The 15,274-nt window shown below is 44.9% G+C and overlaps 1 protein-coding gene across 8 annotated transcripts in view; it reads left to right on the top strand.

Moving 5' to 3' along the window:
* NFIB (nuclear factor I B) overlaps positions 1–15,274 on the top strand; it is a 255,948-nt gene that overhangs the window by 162,139 nt on the left and 78,535 nt on the right. For all 8 annotated transcript variants that reach the window (XM_075559923.1, XM_075559921.1, XM_075559922.1 and 5 more), the window contains 3 exons: positions 5,236–5,304; positions 12,446–12,566; positions 15,022–15,140. In XM_075559923.1, the coding sequence (XP_075416038.1) occupies positions 5,236–5,304; positions 12,446–12,566; positions 15,022–15,140 (309 nt within the window). The remainder of the gene's footprint in view (positions 1–5,235; positions 5,305–12,445; positions 12,567–15,021; positions 15,141–15,274) is intronic.

Below are 15,274 nucleotides of genomic sequence, written 5' to 3'. Positions count from 1 at the left end.
TAGCCGATGTCATATTCCAGTTATTTAAATCATGCTTTTGGAAAAGATTTATTTGAAAAGGAAAGGTGCAGGATAAACTAGGAGAAAAAGCAGGATAGATGTTCATTTTAAATTTTATCCCAATATTGTGAATGTACACATACATATTTATACACATGGGGACATTATCTACTTGGGAAAAAAGTCTCTTAACTGGGACAAATACTGGATAAGACAGCACCTTATGAGTGCTTTAAAGTCAGGAAATTTCTGACTTTCTTGCAGTTTACTTGAATCACTGGTATAGTTTTGCTTTTAAACTGAAGAACAAACTGGGAAACACACTCCTGGCTCTAGACCGAGGTTCAGTACCTCTTCTGAGAATCACTAGCTTTTCATTGGCTTATATTTCTATTTGCTAATCAGAGATTTTTAGCCGTGGGTAGTTCAGAGACATTGAAAAGCTCTAGCTATAACTCCATTTCATCATCCCACTCCTAGAGAATCAGCAATGTCTCCCTTTTGGTCTCTGGAGTTAGGGGAAGATGAGAAAGGAGCAAGTGTGTAGTAATCTTAATCTTGGCTCCTCCCCCTCTGCCCCATAAGTAAATAGTGTATTGTGTTTGTTAGCTGCCATTGACGGGGGATCTCTGAGTCATGGTGCCCCTTTGATCCTCAGTGTGTTCATTGGCTGGTGTTGCAGAAGTAATTCCCAACCCTTCCCTTCCTTGCCTCCAAGTTCAGCTGAAACCTCTCCAAGGTCATAGCAACACATACACCTCCCCTGGCAGAAGGGCAATGGCTGGGCTTGAGGGGTGTTTGTTGGGAGCAGAGGCCAGGTCTTCCACCTGGAAGGTGAGAATTCTTCCACCGAACTGCCACTGCCCCATATCAAGGGCTTGGACCATTGTAGGCACACCACTGAAAGGAAGTAGCTGGAATTACAGTGCTGACAACAACCTGCGAGGCACCCAGTTTCCTTCTCTCCTTGTGCCAATCCAGGCAATGCATGAAAACCACTGGTAGCTGGAGTCAGGGTCAGAGGTTCTCATCCAATATCCTACCCAAAGTACAAAGTTGTATATCTTTTGCAGGTATTTACCGCCATGCGGGGAGCACACTGCTTCTGTGTGCACTGTCTTCTCGTGTGTAAAATGGCGACCAGACACTGCCTAGATCATTGCACACTTGTGAGCGTGTGAAATGAATTAATGGTTGTGAAGGCTTAAGTGCACTGCCTTACACATGCTGCTTATTGTTACCTTTATATACCTTCACATTTTTGGTGGGGAGGAGACTTTTATTATTGGCTCATAAAATGTTTATTGAGCTAGAAATCAGCTCCTGAAACTATGCAGAATAAGCTGAATCCACCATGTACATTAACAGCCATTCAAAATACTTGAAGACGGCTCTCATGAATTTAATAACTGCTTTCTGTGGCTTTTTTTTAAATTTCAAGAATAGAACAGAGTAGACTTTTAAAATGAGTGTTATCAGTCTTCCATTGGCTTTTCTATGTAAATGTTGTTTAACATTGAAATGGTGCTGATTATAATTTGAGATATTAACAGTTAGATGTGCCATTGTGTCCCTCTGTTATTGTTTGTAAAGAAGGTTAAACACTGTATTAACTTCTGAGTAGTGATTTGCTGTGGCTTTTGTTAGGGAGAAAGGAAAAAGGGAGCAATAAAATAATGTAATTTTGAAATTGCCTTTGAGAATTTTCCGTTTGCGGAGGTCTTTTATTTCCTCCTCAATTTCATTTTTTAAGAAAGCATACATGCAGTGTAAATACAGCGCCACATAAACGCCGAGTTGTTCTTTTTTCCCTGGTTGAAGCTGGGGTGTAATACTGCTGCGTAACCATTAAGCAGCTGCTCTGCCTCCGCGATGCTCGCGTTTTCTTCCTGAGACGAAGGGATTGCAGCATCTGAATGTCTCCAAATTGCTCTGAGATCCTTGGCCCTTCATGTGAGCTGTTTAGATTCACAATGGTCTCGGTAACAAATGGAAAAATGAAGGGCCCCAGCAGCCTGAGAAGTACAGGTGGGCTGTGTTAACAGTAATAACGTACTTTTCTGGAGTGAGTTTCACCTGTAGTTTCTTGTGAGAATTCCTCAGCAGTGACTCCTACATGCTTATAAGCAAACACCCCCACCCATCCCAGTACTATGTGTCCGCCATGACTTCTCTACTCCGCCTTGTCCGAGATAAGGCCGACTCAGTGTTGCAGGAATCGATTCAGTTACGTGCAAAGATTCAGTAATGTGACCACATCTGCTTCAGGACCTCTTTCCATCGCGACTCCACTGCCTGATTCACTTCACTCCACTCCTCTCGGGACTTCATTCTCAAGAGCCAAAGACTCCCCATGCTCCAGGCAGCAGGGGGACTCAGTGGGACCTGTGGGATGGCATTTTCTCCAGTGAAGACCACAACAGTTCTCATGTCCATCGCTGCCTTTCTGACCTTGAGTAGAATAACTCTTTCAACTTGCCTTGTGGATCCCCTTTTCTTAGAACCAGGGGGAGTTGGAGTGGATGAAGGCGTGGGGGCATGAGTATACCTTGTTGCATTCTGAGTGCCCTTTCCTGTTGTGTGAGAGAGTCTTTGTATTTTCTACATTCCAGTGCCTTACTCTCTTCCCACTGGTAGAAGGAACTTGGAGCTGACTCCTTGGTCTCCTTTCCGATCAGGCTCCTGACAAGCTCACCCACGCCTTCATCCGAATGGGCACCGCGTGCTCATGTGAAAAGGGAACATTGGATCACTACGGAAATGAACTTCAGATGATATCTACATTCTGAGTGGTTAGGATGTGTAAATGTTAACTATGTATTTGCTCACTCGTTCATTAATTTATTTTAGAAGTATTCTTGAGCTCTTACTCTGCACACCTGAAATACTCTCAATTCTTCTGTGGATATTTTGTACGGAATGCCTAGGACGATCCAGTAGTACGCAACGGAACCACATTTGATCCCAATCCTTACTACCTCGTATCCCACCCCAAAGTCCAAATCCTCAGCAGTGAGTTGCTGGGATCCACACGGATTATACTGGGCTTTCCTCATCTTAAACCATTGGTTTCTGTGCTGTTGTAAAAGGACTGATGTGTTGTGACCTCATTTTTAAGTTACCATGGAAGACGTTGTTTCCCTAGTGCTTATTTGACATCGAGGACACGGGGTTGTGGTTCGAGGTGTAGGATGAGCAAGACCTAAGTCACTCCCATAAATACATGAGCCGAGCCTCTAGCTAGGAAACAAGCCTGGAAAGCAGAGAGCTCGGAGAACCTGGGCACCCAGCGTGCTGCAACGTCAGCACAAACGAGGTGCAGAGGGCAGGGGTTGTTTCTGACCAGGACATGGGGCGAGGGAGGATGGTGTGGGAAGGAGCTGTGGAGAAGGGGAAGGTTGAGTTAAACCTGCAAGGAAAGCAGTGGGAAGGAGGCTGGCGAGAGCTGCTGGAGCTGGGTCAGATGACCCACTAAACCCAGACAGCCCTGTCATCTGGTCTTCCAAGGGCGGGTGGGTATGCTCAGACATACCCGATTTCCTCAGTTCACCGCGATGAAGCATATGTGCTCCTTCAATTGTTGGCTGCCTTTTCCTGCTTTGTGCCCTGACTTCTTCTCCCGAGAAATTTCTCAATAGAAGCTTGCAAAGAACCTCTGGGATGGTCCTGAGGCCAGGGTGTGTAATGTTGGTAGGCTGGTCGTGATTCCATGGACGAATCTTAATTTATTGGGAACATCTAATCAGTGCTTCCCATCAGTTTTGCATTTTCATCTCCGTATTCATAGCAACTCTGTGAAGGAGATAATTTTATTACCTCTACTTTAGAGGTGAGAAATCTACAGGCAAAGGGACTGAATAATGTGGCCAAGATTTCCCACAGCTAGTAAACTACGGTGCTGGAATTTAAGCCCCGTGCTGTCTTGAGGGTCCCGCCATCCCAGGTCTGGCTAATCCCTCTTTTACATTCAGTCCTACAGCTGTATGGAAAATCCAACCGAATCATCTGTTCTTGGATGCTAGAGTGTTCTTTCAGGAACTATTTCAATTCTGAAGACTACCATACGGTTCCAATTCTTTCCCTGAAAGGCAGTCTGTAAACCGTATCCCTTCTTTGTAAGGGCGCCTCCTTCCCTCCTCCGGGCAGTGCCTCTTTCTGTTTTGCTCAGGGTACCCGCGAGTCAGACAGCTCTTGATGGCACCTAATCACAACAACGAGCCCCTCTGCACCCTCCTCGTACATCCTTTATATACGTGAAGACTTGGCAGGTCTGCCTGGTGTTCCTGACAGTCCCCAGCTCTTGTGCCGGGCATGGTGGCAACCAGACCGGCTACCAAATGGATCTGAGTTTACTCCGGCTCTGGAACGGTGCGCCATAGCCACTGTTGACCCTGTGTCTTGGTGGCCCCTAAGAGCCAGGAGTATTCACAAGGGCCTGCATTCACTACTACCTGCCAGACGTGTCCGATTCTTAAAGTGAAGCGTCGAACAGAGCAGTGACACACATAAGTGAAGCCCTAAGACCCTGTGGGGCTGATGGAAGAGTCACACGGGAGGAGGAGGAGGCTGTCTGCTCCTGAGCAGATTTATCATCTGTCTCAGTGGCAGTCTGTCCTGTACCAGAGGGTTTTCTGCAAGTCAGAATCAAAGGGAGGGTGGAGGGCTTGGGTTTGGTTTATTGAAGGTTCTCGGAAATCGTTGATGCAAAATAGTTGCTGAGTACACAACTCCTGCTTTTGTGTGATTTCTACCCTCACACAAGTGGGTGGGTGGGAGCGCTGGTAACAGCAGCTGAGTTTTCTTTTAATCAGGGAAGGAATTGTGAAAGAACAGTGGTTTCAGGAGACCTTTGAAGTATTTCCAACAAGGTGTTAATTGTGGTTGTGGTTTTCCTTTTTTTTTTTTAATGGGTGGACTTTAGTCGACCAGGTGCGACTGAGCTGACTGCTTCCAGTCAGCAGCCCTGACCTCCATTCACAGAAAACCCCGCAAAATCGACCCCTTTGGGGAAGGGACAGAACATTCTCCAGCGGATGGTTTGACACTGAAAGTTTTGCTTTTGTTTAAAGAGGCCCAGATTGTAGCTCAAGGGGTTCGGATGTACTTGCTTTGTGCGTGCCTGCTTGGCTTTGGTTTCCCCCTTTGGGGGAGAAGCAGGCCAACAAAGTCAGTGTTTAAGTATTTATTGTGCTTCCTGCTGGTGTTGATCTTTTCCCCCTTGATGTTTATTTTCAGGATACCTTGAGGATAGTTTTGTAAAATCTGGAGTCTTCAATGTATCAGAACTTGTGAGGGTTTCCAGAAGTAAGTATACGCTATTTTCTGATTATTTAATTGCTCACTGTGATTGAAAATCTTTTCTATTGTGAACTAGAAAACACAGAGTATGAAATGACCAACTATTAGGAGATGTAGAGTTTTAAAGTCACAGACCTCTGGTGATATCATAAAATAATCATATGAGGTCTGTTTTCCTAAAATATTCACATTTCAATCATCAAAACTTTCTATTGTGCAAACATTTTTTGGTGGGGCCGGGGGAAATGTGTTCTGCTCGCTATGTGATTGGTGTTCAGGGTTCTCACTGTAACGATAGCTGGCCATTTATATCAAAGGAAGTGTGATTAATTAAATGCACTCCACGTTGTTATGATAACCCCCATAAGTTTCCTGCAGATAAGTGCTTTTTCATTTTACTCACATTTCGGTGGGGGCTAGAGATGTCCAGGATACACACGCTAGCATGCAGGGTGTGGAGTGATACAGAGATTAGCTTTGCAGATTGCATCTCGATATAGATAGAAAGCATTGTTGTCCAAAACAATGCCCAATTGTTTCTCACTGGCCATTTCACCTGAGAAACCATTCTTGGCTGGTCTGGTCAGATCCTGCCCCCACCCCCACCCACAACTGGGCTCAATTCACCTGCCCGGCTACCTTAGCAATGGGGAAGTTCCCTCAGTTAACTTGTCTGCTTATGACTGGCCTGTGCAAATTGACCTAAGGTGCGGGTGTTAGCTCAGTCATCATCTTAAAGGAGCCGACTCATTTCTTCTGCTTCTCGTCTCTGATTTGGCTTTATTTATATAGGTTTCGCCCTGACAGCTTGATATAAAGCATCCTAGTTTGGAACGATGCTCTTCAGATGATGGAGTGGCACTTTGGTCTTTGTTTAAGTTGGGTTTCTCATTTGGGTCAACTTCAGAGGGCACAGACAAGAATTATGATGATTCAAAAAGAACACAATGCAAGTGGAGAAATTGGCGGTGCTTGAGAGCCGCGTCCAATGGAAACCTCTCCTAGCCAGGAGGTGACTCTGTCTTTTGGCTGTAGCTTCTCAAACAGCCCCGACTTCTCATGGCGTTCGGCCTCTCACAGGCCCCACGGCATGTCTGTTCTTCAGTAGGTAGGTTATACTTCCACAGCTAGGAGGCATTGTGAAACCAGTGGCTGGGATCATTTGTTTGGAAAGATTTATTTAATGCCGCCTTATGTGCTATCATTTAAAGGAGCTTTGGTGGCACAGTGGTTAGGCGTTGGGCTGCTAACTACAGGGTCACTAGATCGAAACCATCAGCCTCTCTGAGGGAGAAACATAAGGCTTCTCACTCCTTTAAAGAGTTAGTCTTGGAAACGCACAGGGGCAGTTCCGCCCTGTCCTATGGGGGTGCTGTCGGTTGGAATTGATTCAATGGCAGTGAGCTTGGTGGTGTTTTTTAATGCACACTGTCTTAGTGGTGTCGTAGGAGATCTACGTGATTAGGTCCCATCAAGTTCCCACTTACAGCAACCCTGTGCACAAGAAGAATGCATTGTCGTTGTTTGCACCCGTTGTGACAGCCACCAAGTCCATTCTGCTCATTGAGGGTCTTCCTTGTTGTCATTGTCCCCGCATCCCTTCCTTTCCCAGCACCATGTCCCTTTCTTGTGGAACTGGTATCTCCCTATGTGTCCAAAGGACGTGTGACTACGTCTTCCTACAGAGCTTTGAGGCTGTACATGTTCCAAGACAGATGTGTCTGTTCTGGCAGTCCATGGTACTGTCAACACTCTTCGGCAGCCCCCGCCCCCCAGTTGAAACGCACCATCTCCTCTTCTTCCTTGTCCAACTTTCACAAGCATAGGAGGCTGTGGGCAACCCCAGGGCTCACCGCATGTGGTTTAATTTCTTGACTGCTGCTTCCGTGTGTAGTGATCGTGGATCCAAGCCAGACAACATCCTCCACAATTTCAACTTTTTTCTCCATTTGTCATGTGAGGAATTGGGTCTTCTTTGCACAGAGTTGGACTCTGTACTGATAGCTGCAATCCTGGATCTTCATCAGCAAGTACTTCAAGTCCTTGCTTTCAGCAAGCCAGGTTGTGCCATCTGCCCGGCGCGGTTCTTCACGAGCCTGCCTCCAGTCCTGATGCCGCTTTCAGCTCCTCAGCTGGTTTGCTCAGCACACTGACTGGATAACGGGCAAGAGGATGCTACCCTGAGCGCATCTTCCCTGATTCGAGACCACGCAGCATTCCCTTCACACAGCATTTCCTCGTTCGATTCGAGTGAACACGAGAATGGTCACAAGACTAGGCACTTCTGGGAGAAAAGAAAAAATCTGGGTTTCATTCTTCAAAAATGTGTGCCAACAGAAATATGACATGCCTAACACACTCCACACATCCTGTTTTGGTTTGCTTTTTGTTAGTTTGCCCTTAACAAACAACTTTCCCTTCTTACATGTTGGGCGGCTGCAAATCATTTCAGGGAGGGTGGGATGTGTCTGTGGTGTGTGTCTGTCTGTCTGTGTCCTTTAGGAGAACATTCTCCTCTTCCTCTTTCTCTCTGTCTGTGAGTGTATCCACCCTTGGGAAAGGTTCTCTCTCTTGCTCTCAGTGAGTGTGTCCACCCTAGGAGAAGGTTCTCAACTCCATTTCAGTTGGACAACTCCGGTCCTCAGTGCTCTCTGTGGTGTGGCGCTTATCGACCCCCTTCTCTGCTCCCTTCACCCACTCTTTTATATCTCAGAAGCGATTGGTATAAGACACTCACTACACTAATAAAGCCACATTAACATAACTAATTTAACCGATTCTCCAATAGTTTTTAAACCACATGTGTAAAAACCAAACCATATCCGTGATTTCTCCTCAGAGTGCCACTGCACTGTAGGGCCTGCGGGGCTCCTCCTCCTTGTGGAAGCCAACCGCTGCATCTGAGATGACTGCTCTCAGCTTTGAAGACCCCAGGCGTCAGTCACCAAACTTGGTTTCGACCATTGTCTTTATTTACTAATGGAGCCAGTTGATCTAGTTGTCCCAGGAAACTGTGGTCTTGAGCCTTCATACCCAATGAATGAATCACTAAGGTGTTTTTATATGACAAGAAAATATCAATGACTGTGCCCCTATGCTCTTTATGGTTTATGTGAATATATATCACATGCAAACATATATATATGTATATATACTTGTACCCACAATATACCTATATATGTACACATGTATCCTCCACTTCCCCATACCCTTGTACACTTATCTACTTGTGTAACCACTCATACACTTTTTGCTTGCACTCCGGTTGAAAAACTGTACGTGACAGCATTTGCTTCCATTGTCCTTTATTCGGGCCTACCCCCAGTCTTCGTTTTCTTTGGCCATATTGGGCTGATTTCTCCTGTTTTGTGTATTGCCTTTCTCGTCGCCAGAATGAATAAGCACCTAGGGTCTATTAAGTGATTCCCCTCCCCTCCTCTCCCCACACTGGTTCCCACCAAAGAGCATTGCTTTGCACGTCCATAAGAGTGTGCTCATGCAGTGCTTGTGCTTTGGGCTGCTCCACTCAGTGTAATGTCCTGCAGGTTTACTCAGGCAGGGTATGAGTACTCCCACACTCTATTTTTGATCACTGCGTAATATTCCATTGCCTCCACGTTCTGCAGTTTGTTCATCTATTCCTCCTTTGATGGCTACTAAATTTGTTTTCATCATTCATTCATTCTTAATTCATCCTATCATCTCTTAGAGGCTTTAAAGTTACTTGTAATAACAAACACTGCTGACTTGTAGTTAGCCCAGTAACTATCTACATTCATCCATTGGTTAATTTATCCTGCAAACCTCTGTTTTCTGCTCTGTATGTAAATAGGTTGTTGAAGAGTTATTCCCCATGTTCTAGTATAGGAATAACTTTTCATTAATATCTTGCTTATGCAATTGAATTTTGTTATTTTATGAAAGAAGGGTTTTCTACATAAACATGAGCCCCAGCACAACACTGGTGCTGTCTGTCACGTATTCCGATTTCTTGAGGATTAACAGTATGCTAATGGCTCCTGTCCTCTAGGGTTTTGCTATCAGCTGACCCACTAATGTGTCTGTTGAATTTAGCTAATGAAGCTATTCAGTTTTAGGATAGCGATCTCTCTATTGAGCGATATTATCTCCATCTTCAAAGTTGATTTAGGATCAGCCTTTGGAGGGAGAAGAACAATAAGAAAGATTAAGGGTTGGCCTCTAACCCTTCGAATCTGTGGCTCTTTGGTGTTTCACTTCTAAGAGGGTATTGGCAGCCTCTTAAACATGATTTGCTGCTTCCAGCTCCTTGCAGCTCTCAGGGAGTGGTGCTCACACCGATCTTTGCATCTCTTGTAAGTTCATCGAGAGGCTTTTAGACTGGAATACCTTCCAGAAGCCTGCTGTTCTCACACACGCTCGCTTTATCGTGCAACACATCTTGTGTCTGCTGTTTTAGTTCTGATTATATTTAATGTGCGTTTGCCTATCTTTCTGTGGCCTCCCACTGTAGCCCCCAGAAGGCGCACTGTATTGTTACAGTGCTTGTGTACAAATCTGTAGACAAATTGTTCTCGTCCTGGCTTAGTCCTCTGGATTCATCTTTCCAGAGGGAAATTGAGAAAAATGGAATATTTGCAGAATGTTTTCTATTCCCATTTGACTGGGGATGGCACCTAGGATCTTTACGGTCAAGTGGCCTGTACTAACATATATCCAAGCATTTGCATGAACAAAGACTACCATTCTTTGCCTAAATGTAGCATGGGCTTAATGAACTGCAACTATGGTATAGATAATATAACCTTAGGGTTCAGGGTAGTCAGTCACCGCTTTGATTTATATTCAGTACTATTGTAGGTAGCCAGATAGATTGGTTTCACTCACAGGCCCTTCCAATGCTTCCTTCTAGTACCACCCCGGCTTTTCAATGTCGCATGTAGTAATAAACTTCAAAGCTTGTGGGTACTTTAGGATTTAGTACCTTGCATTTGTTTAACCTCCAGTGTAACCCAAGCCACAATAAGCGTAACCATATTTTAGATGTCCAGAGAACTCAAGCCATCAGGCGTTCGTGAAAAATTGCATGCAAATATGTTCTGCATAAGAGGAGGCTAAAGTATATCACACCAACCACCTAATGGGAGGCACTTGCTCCAGAAGTTTGAAGCTGAAAGCAGTATTCCATGTATTGCATTAGTTCATTTGTAATAGCAGGAGAGAGAGATGCTCAATGTATATGCTTAGCTCACGCCTCAGAAATAGAGCAGGCGCCTCCTTCCTTAAAAGCTATATCTTAAATTCCTCTCGGTCTGCTTGATGCTGAAATGTGGTTTTACAACTGGGCGATTCACCTGAGAGTGAGCACGTTTAGAGCGTTCACCAGACACGCTGGGTAGAACAGTGCCTCAAAAATTGCAAACCCTTTGGGACGTGCCTTTCGAGGGCAGCGAGGAGCAAGGAGAAGACCAGCTGGACCACGTGGGAATTGCAGGGATTCCAGAATGCCCCTGACTGCAGCGCCAGGCTCTGGGGCACACCCTCTCTCATGGAAGTATTGGAAAGTCTGATCCCAACAGTTGCTAGAAATATAACCTCGACTGAAGCACTGTCAGTGCCCCTCTACGCCAGCCTGCTGGGGTTCCCCTCGTGCACGTTGGCTGCCCATGACTTGGCTTTTGCAGGAACCCCTGTTTGGAATGCCCTCCAATCAATAGTTTATTTAATCTCCAAAAGCACGTGGAGGCTCTGAACGGCCTTCTTAGGACATTCAGGTAAAGGCTGAGCTGTTCCTTCCTAGAAATCCCTCAGCAGTTGTTGCCTGTGGCACCTAGTTGGGCATTTCATTATTGGCAGCTGTATTTGACGAGCTGTATGAATGGCTGGGCTATTTTGTTCACCCCTCTTTTTGCTCTTGATGGGGCTATTATTAAGGGCAGGCTCCTTTGGGTCCCTGCAGCACTAGCTAGGAACAGCAGCAGCCAATAGCTTGCTAAGTGGGTTTTCAGGAAAGGGTCTTTGTGCCTCCCCGTCTGCTTTCAGCCCAGGCTTGCACTGCTCCATCTCTTCTATCAACCCCTGTTTAACAGGAAAGAGGAAAGAGGGGGTTTCCGTTTGCTGAGCACCTACAGAGCCGCGGACATGACGGTGCCGGAATTTACCCCTCCTTCTCTCATTTCATCCGCAGGTGATCACGTGCGACAGATTGTTAGTCATTCCCACGTCACAGTTGAGGAGACTGAGGCAAAGAGCCCAGGCATATCACAGGACATTTATAAACTAAAAGGCTATCTCTCCCAAGACTCTGCTCACGATAGCACAACGTGCTGCCTCACAGATTTGTGCAAGATGTCTAGAAATGCATTTTTAAAATTTGAACAGATGTCAACCATTGTGCAAAAGCAACACTTGCATATGAAAAATCTCAATTCATAATTATATATTGGCAAATTCAAAAGGATTATTTAACTTTCAAAATGACTCACATATGACCTCATGAATATATTTTAAATAATTTATAAATCTGTTGGATACATTTTCAAAATACATTGAGTGTTAGCATTCATATACGAAAATGGACCATCTATTTTTGGAAAGCCATGGCATTCTTTCATATTTATAAATTTCACTTACACCTCTTAGGCACTTGTATGCCTTGAAAGTTCGCTTAAAATTCCTATTCCTAGTACAACAGTTGATGATATCAAATATTAGTAAGAGTACTTCTACTATATCTTAGTGTTAATGTTAACATTGTAGAAAACAATGGTCTTTATTTGTAACCACTTGTTCATTGAGCTTTGAGGCTTCGCTAGCGGAAATGGCTTGCTTGAGGCTGACCACTAGGAGCCTCCCCCACCCCCCCCCCCGTGCGCTTGCGCAGGTGTCCAGAGGCTGCTGAGAGGAATGGGTACAGAAGGCTGGGGTTTGCGAGGGCACAGAAAACGTAACCCACGATGACATTCTCAGTGCCTCACGTTTCCCACTTTCCCGTCGTTATCTTATCAGCATTTTTGCATCCTACCCAACGCATATGGATGATAGTAGAGTCTAAAGGGAAAGCGTTTCCCCATCCTCCCTCTCAGGCATGAGAATACTGCGCTGTTGTGTTTGAAAAGGGGTGAAAAGCGCGCTAACGCCCCTCTCAATGCTTTGCTTTATCCCTCAGCGCCTATAACCCAGGGAACTGGAGTCAACTTCCCAATTGGAGAAATCCCGAGCCAACCGTACTACCATGACATGAACTCGGGGGTCGGTCTTCAGAGGTCGCTGTCTTCTCCACCGAGCAGGTAAGCGGAAGAGGCATTGCTTGTCACTGCCACCGGGAGCCGGAGCCCGTGGTTCAGTGTGCTTATGAACTCAGGCTGTATCAGTTATGGTTACACGGTCTTTTGATATTGTTAGGTTGGAGAGCAAAACAATTGGCTTGCTGTCATGAGAATGATCTCTGGCGTGTTGCGATCTTAAAAATGCTCGAGTGTTTCTGAATGCAAAGTGTACATCCTATTGCTTGTTAGTGCCTCTGGCTGATCAGTGTGCCGTTCATATAGATCTTAGCACCACTCAGAATCAGCTGCTGTATCATTCAGGATACACCGGTTCTAAAAGTTTCTCTCTACTACAGTCTTAAGGTCAAGGCTCTCCCATTTCAAGTTTCCTTTGCCTGCGTACTACTGACTTACAGATGGGGGAGTACTGGGTTATAAGATGGTTACAATACATATGGGTGAATACACCAACCAACAAACAGACCTTACTGCCATCGAGTCATCACCAACATGCAGTGACCCCATAGGAGTAATGCCCTAACCTGGGGGACATAAGAAGCAACGAAAGGGACGCTTTCTTTTATTGTGCTCGGCTTCATTGTGCTCCACAGGCACGGCATGATCTCTCAGTTGAAGGTTCGTGGTCACCCTCTGTTGAGTGTGTCTGTCGGGGCCAGGGCCATTTTTCTGAAAGCACACGCTTGCTTTGTGTCATTGTCACATTTTGGTAATTCTCACAAAGGATCGAGCTTTCATTGTAAGGCTTTAGGATACCTTATAGACTACCAGATAGAGCATGTCTAACTTTTACATGTTCTAGGAAAGAAAATATTACCATGACTCGCTGTACTGCAGTATTTGTTTTATGAGCGTCCCAGACAGGAACCTCGGAGGTGCAGTGGTCCCGCATTGGGCGGTGAACCGCAGAGTCAGCAGTTCCAAACCAGCAGCCTCTCTGCTGGAGAGAGACAGGGCTTTCTACTCCCGTGAAGAGTTGCAATTTCAGAAACGCACAGGGGGCAGTTCTGACCCTGTCTTATAGGGTTTGCTAAGAGTCAGAATAGGCGTGCCGACAGTGAGTTTAGTTCGGTTTTGAGGGTGCTGGAAACAAATGCATCCCACCCCCGAGCTATTCTTGTATTATTACTGTGGTTGACCCTCTGATAGAAATTCCCATCCTTCTCTGAGAGCTGTGTGTCAAATATTAGTCCAGGGAAATTCACAGATCGTCTCTGTGTCCTTGCAGGGCTTGGAGACACGGGGCGGTGGAGCGAGCAGAGCCACGGAAGTCAGAGGCCTTGCTTTGAGTTTTGTGTCTGGCTGCCGTGGCCAGTCGCTCCATTTTTCCAAATCTGATCGTAAAAGCCAATTGCAGCTCTCAAGCCCTATGCGATCATGCATATTATCAGTGCATAAAGTTAATTCAGGAAATTTTTCAGTTCTTACCCTCTGGGGTGTGAATGAGTTTCTGAACTCTTGAAGCAAAAAGTGTACTCATTCTCATGACTGTAATTAACTGTTGAATAAGGTATTGGAGAGGTGTAAGAGAGCAGTCTATCAGGTACGTTGCCAAGTACAGGCCGTATACTTGTGCTAAGTACTCACTTTGCTGATTGAGATTAAGCCATGTTTTCCATACTGAAATGTATCTCTTACAACTTACACAGGTCATTTTGAATTTGGCATTCACCTAGTTTCCATGACTGATTTTAAGAATGAAGAATTATCTGAAATTTTAGGAAAAATAAAGAATACACGAAGTGGCTGATATTCGCAAAAATACCATAAAGGGTTTCATTATTATTAATTATAGGCTTAATAATAATAATTAATGCCTAAATGCCAACCACTTACCTAAGAACTCTCCATTTAATCCCTCCTTTAATTCTCTCAACCACCCCTCTTTGAACTTGGTTTTATTGTTTCCATTTTACAGATGATTCAGCCGAGTTTAGAAAGTTTAAGGAGCTTAGGGTTGAAGAAGTACTTAGTGGCCTAGCTCCTAGTGACTTCCAGGTCAGAAAAGAACTGAGTCAGGTTCAACTGGACTTGATCACTTTATCTTTCGGTGTATATGGACACATTACACTGTCCCGGGGAAGTTCTGTGTGAGTGGGCATTGTTAACATCATAATAAGATCAACCATAAAACAGTTTTAATGCTAGTGCACAGACCATGTTAAGACTTCAGTTTTGTTAGTGAAGTTTCTTTGTGAGTATGTTTTAACAAGTAAGTATAACAATCACCATGTTTCTTAGGCACATCTAGGTTGAAGGTATGCTGTCGACAACTGAAAACATTTCTGACTTCTATTTATATCTTGCGCACTCACCACTATTTCAAAATGATATTGAAGTATCCTTACTTGCGTTTATGGAAACACACACAGTAGGGGCCTTCTCAAACCGTGTACTTTCAAATGCTACATGTTGACCTGAAATTTGTATTGATATGACTGTTGTTATATTTTAACAGCAAAAGACCCAAGACTATATCCATAGATGAAAATATGGCACCAAGTCCGACAGGGGATTTCTACCCCTCTCCGAACTCACCAGCTGCTGGGGGTCGAACATGGCATGAAAGAGATCAAGGTGTGTGATACGGGGATACCACTGGGGACTTAGGATATGACGTTGGCTCATTGCTTACGTCTCATGTAACTGAAGGAAACGTCATGAGTTCTGGCCAATTTTACAAAATTATTTCAGTGGAGCTACGTTTTAAA

This window comes from Tenrec ecaudatus, chromosome 10 (genome assembly GCF_050624435.1).
Source record: "Tenrec ecaudatus isolate mTenEca1 chromosome 10, mTenEca1.hap1, whole genome shotgun sequence".
Lineage (NCBI taxonomy): Eukaryota > Metazoa > Chordata > Mammalia > Afrosoricida > Tenrecidae > Tenrec > Tenrec ecaudatus.
Note: the sequence above shows the minus strand (reverse complement) of the source record. Positions and strands in the feature narration are given on the sequence as shown.